General features: G+C 41.0%; 1 protein-coding gene across 1 annotated transcript in view; it reads left to right on the top strand.

The window, feature by feature from the left end:
- The window catches only part of ERCC6L (ERCC excision repair 6 like, spindle assembly checkpoint helicase), a 50,708-nt gene extending 36,371 nt beyond the window's left edge, over window positions 1–14,337 (top strand). The window contains exon 2 of the mRNA XM_019932150.2: window positions 10,247–14,337. Coding sequence (XP_019787709.1) covers window positions 10,247–13,928 — 3,682 coding nt within the window. The 3' untranslated portion in view covers window positions 13,929–14,337. The remainder of the gene's footprint in view (window positions 1–10,246) is intronic.
- The last annotated feature ends 473 nt before the right edge of the window (window positions 14,338–14,810 follow it).

Here is a 14,810-nt window from a genome sequence, read left to right as displayed (position 1 = left end):
TTTCCATATGTCCTTTAAAGCGTTCCTTAAAGGGAACCATATTCTAGGCATGTAATTTAGGGTACAATCATTAAAATGTAAAGGTTTTTGTTTTGTTGTCCCTTGCTATGGAATTAAAACTCTCTTTTGGGTTGACAGCTTTGCATCTGAATAGTTCTTTAACATGTAAGCATCTTTTTAAAACTATTAAATTTTGGAAAAAGTATTTGAGCCCATGAAGTATTAGCTGAGTTCTCCAGATCATTAGGGATCCTATGCATTATAGATGGACACATGATTGCAGTGGTAGTAAAAATGACATGTTTTCCTTCCAAGCCCAGGATTGAAGGGTAAGTGGCTAAATCAAACTGTATTACAGAAAGCATTGTAGTCTTGTAAATAACGAGATATCCAGAGCAGTGCTATAAAAAGCAGATTTCATTTTTTTCCTCCGATTCCATTATAGGGAAAGAATACCATCCTAGGTCCAACTTTGTTGTTGGAGAAGACAGGGTGGAGGGGAAGAGCTGAGATGCAGTATTAGATCTGCTAACTAGAGTGTTCCAGGGACTGGGAAGGTAGTTTGGCTGACAGCAGGGGGGTTTGACCCAGCCAGAAAGTGGTGGTGTCCAACGAATACTGAAAATTCCAGTTGTGGTTCAGGCAGAAGGTTGACAAATGTGGGAGTTCCAGAGGATGGGTAGAAAGAACTCAGTAGTATGATTCTTGGGCTGGTGGTAAGAAGTCTAGGCAGGCAGTTGCCATTTTAGAGGTTGGTGCATGATTATGGGGACTCTGGCCAAAAACTAGGGTTCAGGGGCAGCACTTTTCTCTCTGGGGAGGAGGCCTGGCTGGAGTTAGAAGCCCAGGCCTCATAGGGGTTCAGGATACTGGGTAGATGACCGGTTTGGGAACTTGGAGACAATCTAACAGTAATAAAAAATGACATAGACCAAGGCAGAAGACCAGTTATCCAGGTGAAGACACCCTGGGGGTGGGAAGGGCCAGGACGAAAGGGAGAACACTGAATGGGTTCAGGGTCTGGCTCTCAGGTAGAGGAGCCTAGTGGTCACCACTATGGCATCACGTTCAAGATCGAGTAACGGGGAATGTAGCTTAATTCTAAAGCCCACCAGAGTAGGGGAGGTGGGCAGCTAACCTGCCAGGGTAGGAATGGCAGAGTTTTGTAGCCAGTGGGCTCTTTTCTTCGTTTCTTCATCTTTTCATTCACCTGACTTTTTTTTTTTTTTTTTTGCTGTACGTGGGCCTCTCACTATTGTGGTGTCTACTGTTGCGGAGCACAGGCTCCAGACGTGCAGGCTCTGCGGCCATGGCTCACGGGCCTAGCCGCTCCGTGGCATGTGGGATCTTCCCGGACCGGGGCACGAACCCATGTCCCCTGCATTGGCAGGCGGACTCTCAACCACTGCACCACCAGGGAAGCCCTCAGTCACCTGACTTTAATGAGTGTCTGCTCTAAGACCTGATCCCTACCCCTGTTATCAAGGAGTTCACAGGCAGGTACACAAGCAGGCAGATACACAAATGGATAATTTTTTTAAACAAACTTTTAATTTTAGAGTAGTTTTAGATTTACAGGAATATCACAAAAATAGTACAGAGAGTTCCCATATACCCCACACCTAGTTTCCCCTATTGTTAACATCTTACATTCGTTTGGTACATTAATTACAGTTAATAAACCAATACTGATACATTATTATTAACTAAATCCATACTTTATTTGGATTTCCTTAGTTTTTACCTAATGTCCTTTTTCTGTTCCAGCATCCTATCTAAGACACCACATTACATTTAGTCATCTGTCTCTTTAGGTTCTTCTTGCCTGTGACAGTTTCTTAGACTTGCCGTGTTTTTGATGACCTTGACCGTTTTAAAGAGTACTGATCAGGCAGTTTGTAGACTGTTCCCCCAGCTGGGATTTGTCAATGTATTTTCTCATGATTAGACTGGGGTTTTTGGTTTGGGGCAGGGTTGGGGGGAAGACTACAGAGGTAAAGTACCCTTCTCATTAAATCGTACCAAGGGTACGTACTACCCACATGACTTACCACTGTTGATGTTGACTGTAATCACCTGGCTGGGGTACTGTTTGCCAGGTTTCTTCAGTTTATTTTATTTTTTTTGGTTTTTGGTGGGTTTTTTTTTTTTTGGCTGCACTGCATGGCTTGTGGGATCGAACCATGCCCCCTGCAGTGGAAGCTGGAATCCTAACCACTGGACCACCAGGGAATTCCCAGTTTCTTCACTTTAAAGTTACTCTTTCCCCCACTGCACCTTTCCATACTGTACTCTTTGTAAGGATGTTACTACATGCACTCCACAGCTAAGGAGCAGGAATTATGCTCCATCTTCTTGAGGGTGGAGTATCTACATAAATTATTTGAAATTCTTCTGTATGGGAGATTTGTCTTATCTCCTATATGTATTTATTCACTCATTTATATTAGTATGGACTCATGGATATTTATTTTATACTTTGGGTTATAATCCAGTACTACTTTATTTTGTTGCTCAAATTCTTCGAGCTATGACCATTGGGAGCTCTTTCATTTGGCTCCTGTGTCTCTTTGACATACTCCCATCATTGTGGTGTGTTGTTTGTTTTTTTTGTTTGTTTTGAGCACTTCCTTACTTTCTGACAGTACAAGATGCTCCAGGCTCATCTTATAAATTTTTTTTTGAATTTTATTTTACTTTTTATACAGCAGGTTCTTATTAGTTATCTATTTTATACATATTAGTGTATATATGTCAATCCTAATCTCCCAATTCATCCCACCACCACCACACCCTGCCCCTGCCACTTCCCCCCACTTTGGTGTCCATACGTTTGTTCTCTACATCTGTCTCTCTTTCTGCCCTGCAAACCGGTTCATCTGTACCATTTTTCTAGGTTCCACATATATGCGTTAATATACAATATTTGTTTTTCTCTTTCTGGCTTACTTCACTCTGTATGACAGTCTCTAGATCCATCCACGTCTCTACAAATGACCCAGTTTCGTTCTTTTTTATGGCTGAGTAATATTCCACTGTATATATGTACCACATCTTCTTTATCCATTCATCTGTCAGTGGGCATTTAAGTTGCTTCCATGAGCTGGCTATTGTAAATAGTGCTGCAGTGAGCATTGGGGTGCATGTGTCTTTTTGAATTATAGTTTTCTCTGGGTATATGCCCAGTAGTGGGATTGCTGGGTCATATGGTAATTCTATTTTTAGCTTTTTAAGGAACCTCCATACTGTTCTCCATAGTGGCTGTATCAATTTACATTCCCACCAACAGTGCAAGAGGGTTCCCTTTTCTCCACACCCTCTCCAGCATTTGTTGTTTGTAGATTTTCTGATGATGCCCATTCCAACTGGTGTGAGGTGATACCTCATTGTAGTTTTGATTTGCATTTCTCTAATAATTAGTGATGTTGAGCAGCTTTTCATGTGCATCTTGGCCATCTGTATGTCTTCTTTGGAGAAATGTCTATTTAGGTCTTCTGCCCAGTTTTTGATTGGGTTGTTTGTTTTTTTAATATTGAGCTGCGTGAGCTGTTTATATATTTTGGAGATTAATCCTTTGTCCATTGATTCATTTGCAAATATTTTCTCCCATTCTGAGCGTTGTCTTTTCATCTTTTTGTATGTAGTTTCCTTTGCTTTGCAAAAGCCTTTAAGTTTCATTAGGTCCCATTTGTTTATTTTTGTTTTCATTTCCATTACTCTAGGAGGTGGATCAAAAAAGATTTTGCTGTGATTTATGTCAAAGAGTGTTCTTCCTGTGTTTTCCTCTAAGAGTTTTATAGTGTCTGGTCTTACATTTAGGTCTCTAATCCATTTTGAGTTTATTTTTGTGTATGGTGTTAGGGAGTGTTCTAATTTCATTAGTTTACGTGTAGCTGTCCAGTTTTCCCAGCACGACTTATTGAAGAGGCTACCTTTTCTCCACTGTATATTCTTGCCTCCTTTATCAAAGATATCAAAGATACAATAGCCAGGAGATGGATACAACCTACGTGTCCATCATCGGATGAATGGATAAAGAAGATGTGGCACATGTATATAATGGAATATTAGCCATAAAAAGAAACGAAATTGAGTTATTTGTAGTGAGGTGGATGGACCTAGAGTCTGTCATACAGAGTGAAGTAAGTCAGAAAGAGAAAGACAAATACCATATGCTAACACATATATATGGAATCTAAGAAAAAAAAATGTCATGAAGAACCCAGGCTAAGACAGGAATAAAAACACAGACCTACTAGAGAATGGAATTGAGGATATGGGCGGGGGAAGGGTAAGCTGTGACAAAGTGAGAGAGTGGCATGGACATATATACACTACCAAATGTAAAATAGATAACTAGTGGGAAGCAGCCGCATAGCACGGGGAGATCAGCTCGGTGCTTTGTGACCACCTAGAGGGGTGGGATAGGGAGGGTGGGAGGGAGGGAGATGTGAGGGGGAAGGGATATGGGAACATATGTGTGTATGTGACTGATTCACTTTGTTATGAAGCAGAAACTAGCACACCATTGTAAAGCAATTATACTCCAATAAAGATATAAAAAAAAACCCAATGCAGCCATAAATAAATCAATAAATAAATCAATAAATAGATTAATTTAAAAAAAAGAATGAGTTCATTGAGGTAAGCTTGGTGAAAGGAGAGGAGTGTACTCCAGAAAAGATGGGGTGAGCTTACGCTTTAGAGGTCATAACACTGTATAACGGGCATAAGGGGTTAAAATAAAATGTTTGAGGCAGGAGGTGGCAGAAGTTAAGGCAGGGAGGTCAGCAGTTCCTGGCTGTATCAGTCAGGGCTTGGAATGCCAAGCTAAGGAGCTTAAACTTCATTCTGTAGGCCATAGGAAGCCACTGAAGATTTTTTTTTTTTTTTGGCTGCTTTGGGTCTTGCTGTGTATGGGCTTTCTCTAGTTGTGGCGAGCGGTGGCTACTTTTCGTTGTGGTGCTCGGGCTTCTCATAGTGGTGGCTTCTCTTGTTGCGGAGCACAGGCCCTAGAGCACACAGGCTTCAGCAGTTGCGGTGCGTAGGCTCAGTAGTTGTGGCTCGTGGGTTGTAGAGCGCAGGCTCAGTAGTTGTGGCGCACGGGGTTAGTTGCTCTGTGGCATGTGGGATCTTCCCGGACCAGGGATCGAATCCGTGTCCCCTGCATTGGCAGGCAGATTCTTAACCACTGCGCCACCAGGGAAGTCCCAAGATTTTTTTTGTTGTTGTTAACAGCTTTGTTGAGGTATCATTCTCATACCATACATTTCACTGATTTATAATATACAATTTAATAATTTTTAGTATATTCACAGAGTTGTGCACCCATCACCACAGTTAGTTTTAGAACATTTTTATCACCCTGAAAGAAATTCCTTACCCTGTAGCCATCATACGTACCACCCCCAAGTCCATGAATCCCCCAGCACCCCCAGCCCCTGGCAACTACTAATCTACTTCTTCTGTGAATTTGTGTGTTCTGGACATTTCATATAAATGGAATCATAAAATGTGTGGCCTTTCGTGACTGGCTTTTTCTTTTGGATGTATAGTTGATATACAATATGTAAATTACAGATGTATGATATAGTGATTCACAATTTTCAAAGGTTATACTCCATTTATAGTTATTATAAAATATTGGCTATATTCCCTGTGTTGTACAATATATCATTGTAGCTTATTTTATACCTAATAGTTTGTACCTTTTAATCCCCTACCCCTATATTGTCCCTCCCCCATCCCTCTCCCCACTGGTAACCACTAGTGTGTTCTGCATCTGTGAGTGACTGGCTTATTATTTCATGCAGCTAAATGTTTCCACGACTGATTCATGCTGTAGCGTGAATCAGTATTTCATTCCTTTTTATGGCTGCATAATATTCCATTGTGTGGATATACCACATTTTAATCTATTCATCAGTTGATGGACATTTGTGTTATTTCCCCTTTTGGCTTTGTGAATAATATAATACTGCTATGAACATTCATGTACAAGATTTTCTGTGATCAAATGTTTTCATTTCTCTTGAGTATGTACCTGGGAGTAGAATTCCTAAATCACATGGTAACTCTATGTGTAACTTTTTGAGGAACCGACAGACTAATTTCCAAAGCAGCTGCACCATTTTACCTTCCTACCAATAGTGTTATAGAGTTCCAGTTTTTCCACATTGCTCTCAACACTTGGTATTTTCTCTCTGTTTGATTCTAGCCATCCTAATGGGCATGAAGTGGTATCATTGTGATTTTGGTTTGCATTTCCCCTGATGACTAATGATGTTGAGCATCTTTTCATATGGTTATTGGCTATTTGTATATCTTCTTTGGAGAAATGTCTAGTCAGATCCTTTGACCACCTTAATTGGGTTATTTGTCTCTTTTTTTTTTTTGGCCATGCTGCGCAGCTTGTGGGATCCTAGTTCCCTGACCAGGGATCGAACTCGGGGCCACAGCACTGAAAGCACTGAGTCCTGGCCACTGGACCACCAGAGAAGTCCCTATTTGTCTTTTAATTATTGAGTTCTTAGAGTTCTTTATATATTCTAGGTACAAATCCTTTATCCAGGTACAAGATTTGCAAGTATTTTCTCTCATTCCTTGGGTTGTCTTTTCACTTTCTTCATGGTATCCTTTGAAGCACAAAAGCTTTTAGCTGTTTTTTAAAAAATATTTATTTATTTATTTGGCTGTACCAGGTCTTAGTTGTGGCATGCAGGCTCTTCAGTTGTGGCATGCATGTGGGATCTAGTTCCCCGACCAGGGATCAACCCGGGTCCCCTGCATTGGGAGCGTGGAGTCCTATCCACTGGACCACCAGGGAAGTCCCCAAGTTTTTAGCTTTTATGAAGCCTAATTTATTTTTCCCTTTGGTTGCTTGTGTGTTTGGCATCATATCTAAGAAACCATTGCCAAATCCAAGGTCATGGAGATTTATACTTATATTTTCTTCTAAGAGTTTTATAGTTTTAGCGCTTATATTTAGGTCTTTGATTCATTTTGAATTAATTTTTGTGTATGGTGTGAGGTTGGGGACTACTTTCATTCTTTTGCACATGGGTATTTAGTTGAAAAGACTATCCTTTTCTCAGTGAATTGTTATGGCATCCTTTCAAAATCTTATCAACTGTAAACCACTGAAGAATTTTAAGCAGAAGAGTGACGATTTCTTTTATGTTTTAAGACAATATCACTGGCTGCTATGTAGAGAATGTATTGGAGGGGCCAAGAGTGGATGTAGGGAGACCAGTGAGTAGGAAGTTGCAGTTATCCAATCCAGAGATGATGGTGACTTGGACCACAGTAGTAGTAGAGATGGGAGAGAAAGACACAGGTTATATTTGTTTTTGTTTGTTTGTTTTTTAACATCTTTATTGGAGTATAATTGCTTTACACTGGTGTGTTAGTTTCTGCTGTATAACAAAGTGAATCAGCTATACATATACATACATCCCCATATCTACTCCCTCTTGCATCTCCCTCCCACCCCTCTAGGTGGACACAAAGTACCGAGCTGATCTCCCTTTGCGATGCAGCTGCTTCCCACTAGCTATCTGTTTTACATTTGGTAGTATATATATGTCCATGCCACTCTCTCACTTCGTCCCAGCTTACCCTTCCCCCTCCCCGTGTCCTCAAGTCCATTCTCTCTGTTTGCATCTTTATTCCTGTCCTGCCCCTAGGTTCTTCAGAACCATTTTTTTTTCTTTTTTAGATTCCATATATATGTGTTAGCATATGGTATTTATTTTTCTCTGACTTACTTCACTCTGTATGACAGTCTCTAGGTCCATCCACCTTGCTACACGTAACTCAATCTCATTTCTTTTTATGGCTGAGTAATATTCCATTGTATATATGTGCCACATCTTTTTTTTTTTTTTTTTTTTTTTTGCGGTACGCGGGCCTCTCACTGTTGTGGCCTCTCCCGTTGCGGAGCACAGGCTCCGGACGCGCAGGCTCAGCAGCCATGGCTCACGGGCCTAGCCGCTCCTCGGCATGTGGGATCTTCCTGGACCGGGGCACGAACCTGTGTCCCCTGCATCGGCAGGTGGACTCTCAACTACGGTGCCACCAGGGAAGCCCTGCCACATCTTTATCCATTCATCTGTCAATGGACACTTAGTTTGCTTCCATGTCCTGGCTATTGTAAATAGAGCTGCAGTGAACATTGTGGTACATGACTCTTTTTGAATTATGGCTTTCTCAGGGTATATGCCCAGTAGCGGGATTGCTGGGTCATATGGTAGTTCTATTTTTAGTTTTTTAAGGAACCTCCATACTGTTCTCCATGGTGGCTGTATCAATTTACATTCCCACCAACAGTACAAGAGGCTTCCCTTTTCTCCACACCCTCTCCAGCATTTATTGTTTGTAGATTTTTTGATGATGGCCATTCTGACTGGTGTGAGGTAATACCTCACTGTAGTTTTGATTTGCATTTCTCTAATGACTAGTGATGTTGAGCATCCTTTCATGTGTTTGTTGGCAATCTGTATATCTTCTTTGGAGAAATGTCTATTTAGGTCTTTGGCCCATTTTTGGATTGGGTTGCTTGTTTTTTTGATATTGAGCTGCATGAGCTGCTTGTATATTTTGGAGATTAATCCTTTGTCAGTTGCTTCATTTGCAAATATTTTCTCCCATTCTGAGGGCTGTCTTTTCATCTTGTTTTTAGTTTCCTTTGCTGTGCAAAAGCTTTTAAGTTTCATCAGGTCCCATTTATTTTTGTTTTTATTTCCATTTCTCTAGGAAGTGGGTCAGAAAGGATCTTGCTGTGATTTATGTTATGGAGTGTTCTGCCTATGTTTTCCTCTAAGAGTTTTATAGTGTCTGGCCTTATAGTTAAGTCTTTAATCTATTTTATTTTTGTGTACAGTGTTAGGGAGTGTTCTAATTTCATTCTTTTACATGTAGTTGTCCAGTTTTCCCAGCACCACTTACTGAAGAGACTGTCTTTTCTCCATTGTATATTCTTGCCTCCTTTATCAAAGATAAGGTGACCATATGTGTGTGGGTTTATCTCTGAGCTTTCTATCCTGTTCCATTGATCTATATTTCTGTTTTGACACAGGTTATATTTGGAAAATAAAGTTAGTAGGGCTTGGGGGACTGTTGGCTAAGGGGTGAGGTGGTTAAAAAGAGGGAGAAGTCAAGGATGACTCATATCTGGTTTGGAGATCAAGGATGATCTTTCTATTTCTAGCTTATATGGCTAAGTGGATGGTAGTGTCATTTATTACCACACAAATGGGGAAGCATGTTTATTTATTTATGCATTCATGCATGCTGCACCAGGTCCCAGTTGTGGCACACAGGATCTTAGTTGTGGCATGCAGCCTTCTTGGTTGCAGCATGCAGACTCTTAGTTGTGGTATCCATGTGGGATCTAGTTCCCCAACCAGGGATCGAACCCGGACCCCCTGCATTGGGAGCACAAAGTCTTAGCCACTGGACCACCAGGGAAGTCCCGAGAAGCACGTTTTAAGAGGGGAAATAATAAGTTTAATTTGGGATTAATTGAATTGGAGGTGCATGTGAAACTTTCAAGTGGAGATGTCCAGAAGGTAATTGGAATATGGGTCTAGACTAGAGCTTGAGGGCAAGCCCTGGGTTGGAGAAAGTGCTTTAGGAGTTATGAGCACATAGGTGGGAGTGGAACCTCTGGGAGACGATGAGGAAAGAGTAAAAGGAGTGAGAAGAGGGCCCAGGACTGAGCCCTTGCGGAGGAAGAATAGGAGCCTAAGAAGGACACAGAGAAGAAAGGGCCAGCGATGGGGGAGGAAACCAGGTGGAATCTACAGGAATCTGGTGGAAGGAGGGAATTGTAAGGAGAGAGTAATCAATAGTGTGAATAGAGGTCCAGAAAAATAAGGTCCGAGAAGTGCCCATGTATCTTCCTGTTTCGATGCTCCCACAATATAGGTTGGTTGGTTTGTTACTGTATGTGCAATAACCTTTCCACATACATTTCCTACAACTAATGCGTGAAGTTGTTACTGGCAGTGTCTGGTGGATATTTGTGTCTTCTTAAGTGGTGCCAGCTTTCATTGGCATCTTCTGTGCTCATCTTTCCCATCCTGAATTGAGGATATTGAAAGCTCAACTGTGGCTTGGATTCCAAAATGGACTCTAAAGTGTTCTTAGACTAAATGTTCAATCCGTTTCCTTTCTTTCTAATCTTCTACCTATCAATCTCTCTCTATATATATCTTTTTTTAAACTTTTTTTTTTTTTTTTACAGATACGTGAAAGAGGCCAAAGCAGCAACTAAGAATGGAGATCTGGAAGAAGCACTTAAACTTTTCAATTTGGCAAAGGACATTTTTCCCAATGAAAAGGTGATGAGCAGAATCCAAAAACTACAGGAAGCCTTGGAGGAGTTGGCAGAACATGGAGATGATGAATTCACGGATGTGTGCAACTCTGGCCTGCTGCTCTATCGAGAACTGCACAACCAACTATTTGAGTACCAGAAGGAAGGTGTAGCTTTCCTCTATAGCCTGTATAGGGATGGAAGGAGAGGTGGTATTCTGGCAGATGATATGGGATTAGGAAAGACTGTTCAAATCATCGCTTTCCTTTCTGGTATGTTTGATGCTTCACTTGTGAACCATGTGCTACTGATCATGCCAACCAGTCTCATCAGCACGTGGCTAAAAGAATTTGTCAAGTGGACCCCAGGAATGAGAGTCAAAACCTTTCACGGTCCTAGCAAGGATGAACGTACCAGAAACCTCAGTCGGATTCAGCAAAGGAATGGTGTCATTATCACCACATACCAAATGTTAATCAATAATTGGCAGCAACTTTCCAGCTTGAATGGCCAAGAGTTTGTGTGGGACTATGTCATCCTTGATGAAGCACATAAAATAAAAACCTCATCTACCAAGTCAGCAATATGTGCTCGTGCAATTCCTGCCAGTAATCGCATCCTCCTCACAGGAACCCCGATCCAGAATAATTTACAAGAACTGTGGTCCCTGTTTGATTTTGCTTGTCAAGGGTCCCTGCTAGGAACATTAAAAACTTTTAAAATGGAGTACGAAAATCCTATTACTAGAGCAAGAGAGAAGGATGCTACCCCAGGGGAAAAAGCCTTGGGATTTAAAATATCTGAAAACTTAATGGCAATCATAAAGCCCTATTTTCTTAGGAGGACTAAAGAAGAGGTACAGAAGAAAAAGTCAAGCAACCCAGAGGTCCAGCTTAGTGAAAAGAGTCCAGATGTTGGTGTCATATGTGAAATGCCTTCCCTTTCCAGAAAAAATGATTTAATTATTTGGATACGTCTTGTACCTTTACAGGAAGAAATATACAGGAAATTTGTGTCTCTAGATCATATCAAGGAGTTGTTAATGGAGACACGCTCACCTTTGGCTGAGCTAGGTGTCTTAAAGAAGCTCTGTGATCATCCTAGGCTGCTATCTGCACGGGCTTGTGGTTTGCTGAATCTAGGAGCTGTCAAATTCTCTGTTCAAGATGAAATTGAAGGGGAAGATTCCTCAGATGTGGACCATATTGATCAAATAAGTGATGATGCACTGATGGAAGAATCTGGAAAAATGATATTTCTAATGGACCTGCTTAACAGACTGCGAGACGAAGGGCATCAAACTCTGGTGTTTTGCCAGTCAAGACGAATTCTAAACATCATCGAACGCCTGTTAAAGAATAGGCACTTTAAGATATTGAGAATCGATGGAACAGTTACTCATCTTGTGGAACGAGAAAAAAGAATTAGCTTATTCCAGAAAAATAAAGATTACTCTGTTTTTCTGCTTACCACTCAAGTAGGTGGTGTTGGCTTAACACTAACCGCAGCAAGTAGAGTGGTCATCTTTGACCCTAGCTGGAATCCTGCAACTGATGCTCAAGCTGTGGATAGAGTTTACCGAATTGGACAAAAAGAAAATGTTGTAGTTTATAGGCTAATCACTTGTGGAACTGTAGAGGAAAAAATATACAGAAGACAGGTTTTCAAGGACTCATTAATAAGACAAACTACTGGTGATAAGAAGAACCCTTTCCGATATTTTAGTAAACAAGAATTGAGAGAGCTCTTTACAATTGAGGATTTTCAGAACTCTGCAACCCAGATGCAGCTTCAGTCTTTGCATGCTGCTCAGAGGAGATCTGATAAGAAACTAGATGAACATATTGACTTCCTGCACTCTTTGAGGATAGCTGGAATCTCAGACCATGATTTGATGTACACACATGACCTATCTGTTAAAGAAGAGCTTGATGTGATCGAAGACTCTCACTATATTCAGCAAAGGGTTCAGAAAGCTCAATTCCTTGTTGAATCCGAGTCTCAAAATACAGAGTTCTTAATGGAAAGACAAAAAGCTGGAAATGAGGGGATATGGCTGAGAGAACCTGTATTTCTTTCTCAAACAAAGAAGAAATGCCATGAATTAAATAAACCACAGCCTCGGCCTTCACCTCTTCTACCAACTTACCACACCCAGGAAGAAGAAATCAGTCACCAAATGGCAAGTGTAATCATTGAGGATCTGCCCGAAGAGAGTGAAAAACAAGATCTCGCCAGGAGAAAGATGAACGTTACCATCCCACAAGATGGTAGGCACCCGTGTGCAAGTACATTTGATGCTGATTTTGTAGCTACTTTACCCAAGGGGTGTGAAGATGTAGAAGAAATTTGGACTGACTCTGTATCAGGAATGGCTCTCCAAAAAGAGGCATCGCAAGAGGGGCCTATGCGGGAGGCACAGCAAGAAAGCCCTCAGGGAAGTTTCAATTTTTTACCTAGCAAGTCAGTCAGAGCTGATCTTGGGCCAAATCTAGATCAACTAGAGGAGGATGAGATTTTACATCACTGCAATCCCTGGCCTGCTAATCCCGAAATAAAGGAATATCAAAGGCCAGAATCAAATGTATCTGTTATTAAGATAGCTGATGATGACTTAGCAGCAGCCCACAGTGCACTACAGGATGCTCAAGTGAATGAGGCCAAGTTGGAAGAGGAACCTTTAGCATCTTCAGCACAGTATGCATGTGACTTCAATCTTTTCTTGGAAGATTCTGCAGACAATGGACAAAATTTTTCCAGTCAGTCTTTGGAGCATGTGGAGAAAGAAAATAGCTTGTGTGGCTCTGCAGCTAATTCCAGAGCAGAGTCTGTGCATAGCAAAGCATGTCTCAGTGTGGATCTTTCTGAGAAAGATGATGAGCCAGAAGAAGTAGTAGTTAATGTGAAAGTCAGAAGAAAAGCTAGATGTATCGATTCAGACGATGAAGTTGAACATGATACTTTTATTACAGATACTTCAGGCACAAACCCATTCAACACATCTCCCTTCCCGTTTTTATCTGTAAAACAATTTGATGCCTCAACTCCCAAAAATGACATCAGTCCACCTGGAAGGTTCTTTTCACCTAAAATATCTGATAGTTTAAATAAGTCTATAAACTCTAGAAGATCCCTGGCTTCTAGGAGGTCTCTTATTAATGTGGTTTTAGACCATGTGGAGGATATGGAGGAAAGACTTGACAATAGCAGTGAAGCAAAGGTTGCTGAAGATTACCTGGAGGAAGGAGCGGAGGAAAGCAGTGGTGAAGCCCCAGAGCATACAGAAGAAGATCCTTCCAGAGAAACACTGTCTTCAGAAAATAAGTCTAGCTGGTTAAGTACACCTAAGCCTGGTGCTCTGGCTCAGGAGACCTTTCCTGGTGACCCTGAGCCTTTGTCTGGTGGACAGTTGGTTGACTCTCCCCAGGATGAGGCACTGGAGGCTGCAGACGACTATGAGACTCTTGTCTTGCGTGGAAAAGAACTGAAAGAGTGTGGAAAAATACAGGAAGCCTTAGACTGCTTAGTTAAAGCACTTGACATAAAAAGCTCAGATTCTGAAGTCATGCTCATGACTTTAAGTTTGTATAAGCAACTTAATAAAACTTGAGAATATAACCTGTTTATTGTATTTTAAAGCAAAACTGAGTATAAGGTAATTTGTTCCCATAATTGGATTCTTTGGGAGCATGAAGCATTCAGGCTTAAGGTGAGAGAAGTCAAAAAGGGAGTTTTTGTTTCCAACTTTTTTTTGTAAATTTTGCCTTTACCACCTGCTCCTGCTTTCTCCTATACATATATTCTGGTATTCTGAGCACGAGGTTAATATTTCTTTACTCAAATATTCTTGTATTTTTCTTTTAGGCATACTCTATAAACGTAATAGAACTGTGTTATTTCTAGAGAAATTTTTGTAACATTACTCTGGCCATTTTAAATTTTATTCTGAAAATGATCAATTTTGTATATCACAGTTCAGATAATATTAAAGTTACTTTTCATTTACTTTCTTTCACTGAGATGATTGATATTGGCAAATGCATATAAAAATTCGTTTAGGCAGAAGTTTGTCATTAGTATTCCAGATCTAAGACCCACTTAACATGCTATTGTAGGCTCTCGGTTCACTATAGCCGAAGACTAGGATAAGCTACCTGGTGCTGGGCTTCTTTATCACAGGTACCCTACCCTGGAGTCCCTTTGCCTACCATTTGGCCATCCTTTACTCACCACCAGCTGCATTCTGACACATGCTAGCACATTGTATCTTTGGGTTGTAGACTGAAAAGGAGTTAGTTTGGTTCCCTCCCAGAAACATAAAGTGCAGCACAGCACTCTGTGCTCTGTCACTGGAGAATTTATCAAGTACTGACTATGTATTAGGTACTCTACACAGGTTTCTTGTTTAATCCTTTGAGGTCGAGGGTAGCATTTCCATTTTTTAGTTGAGGAAATGGCTCAGTGAGGCTGTGACCTGCCCAAGATCACACAG

This window comes from Tursiops truncatus, chromosome X (genome assembly GCF_011762595.2).
Source record: "Tursiops truncatus isolate mTurTru1 chromosome X, mTurTru1.mat.Y, whole genome shotgun sequence".
NCBI lineage: Eukaryota > Metazoa > Chordata > Mammalia > Artiodactyla > Delphinidae > Tursiops > Tursiops truncatus.
This window is presented reverse-complemented; position numbering and strand designations above follow the sequence as displayed.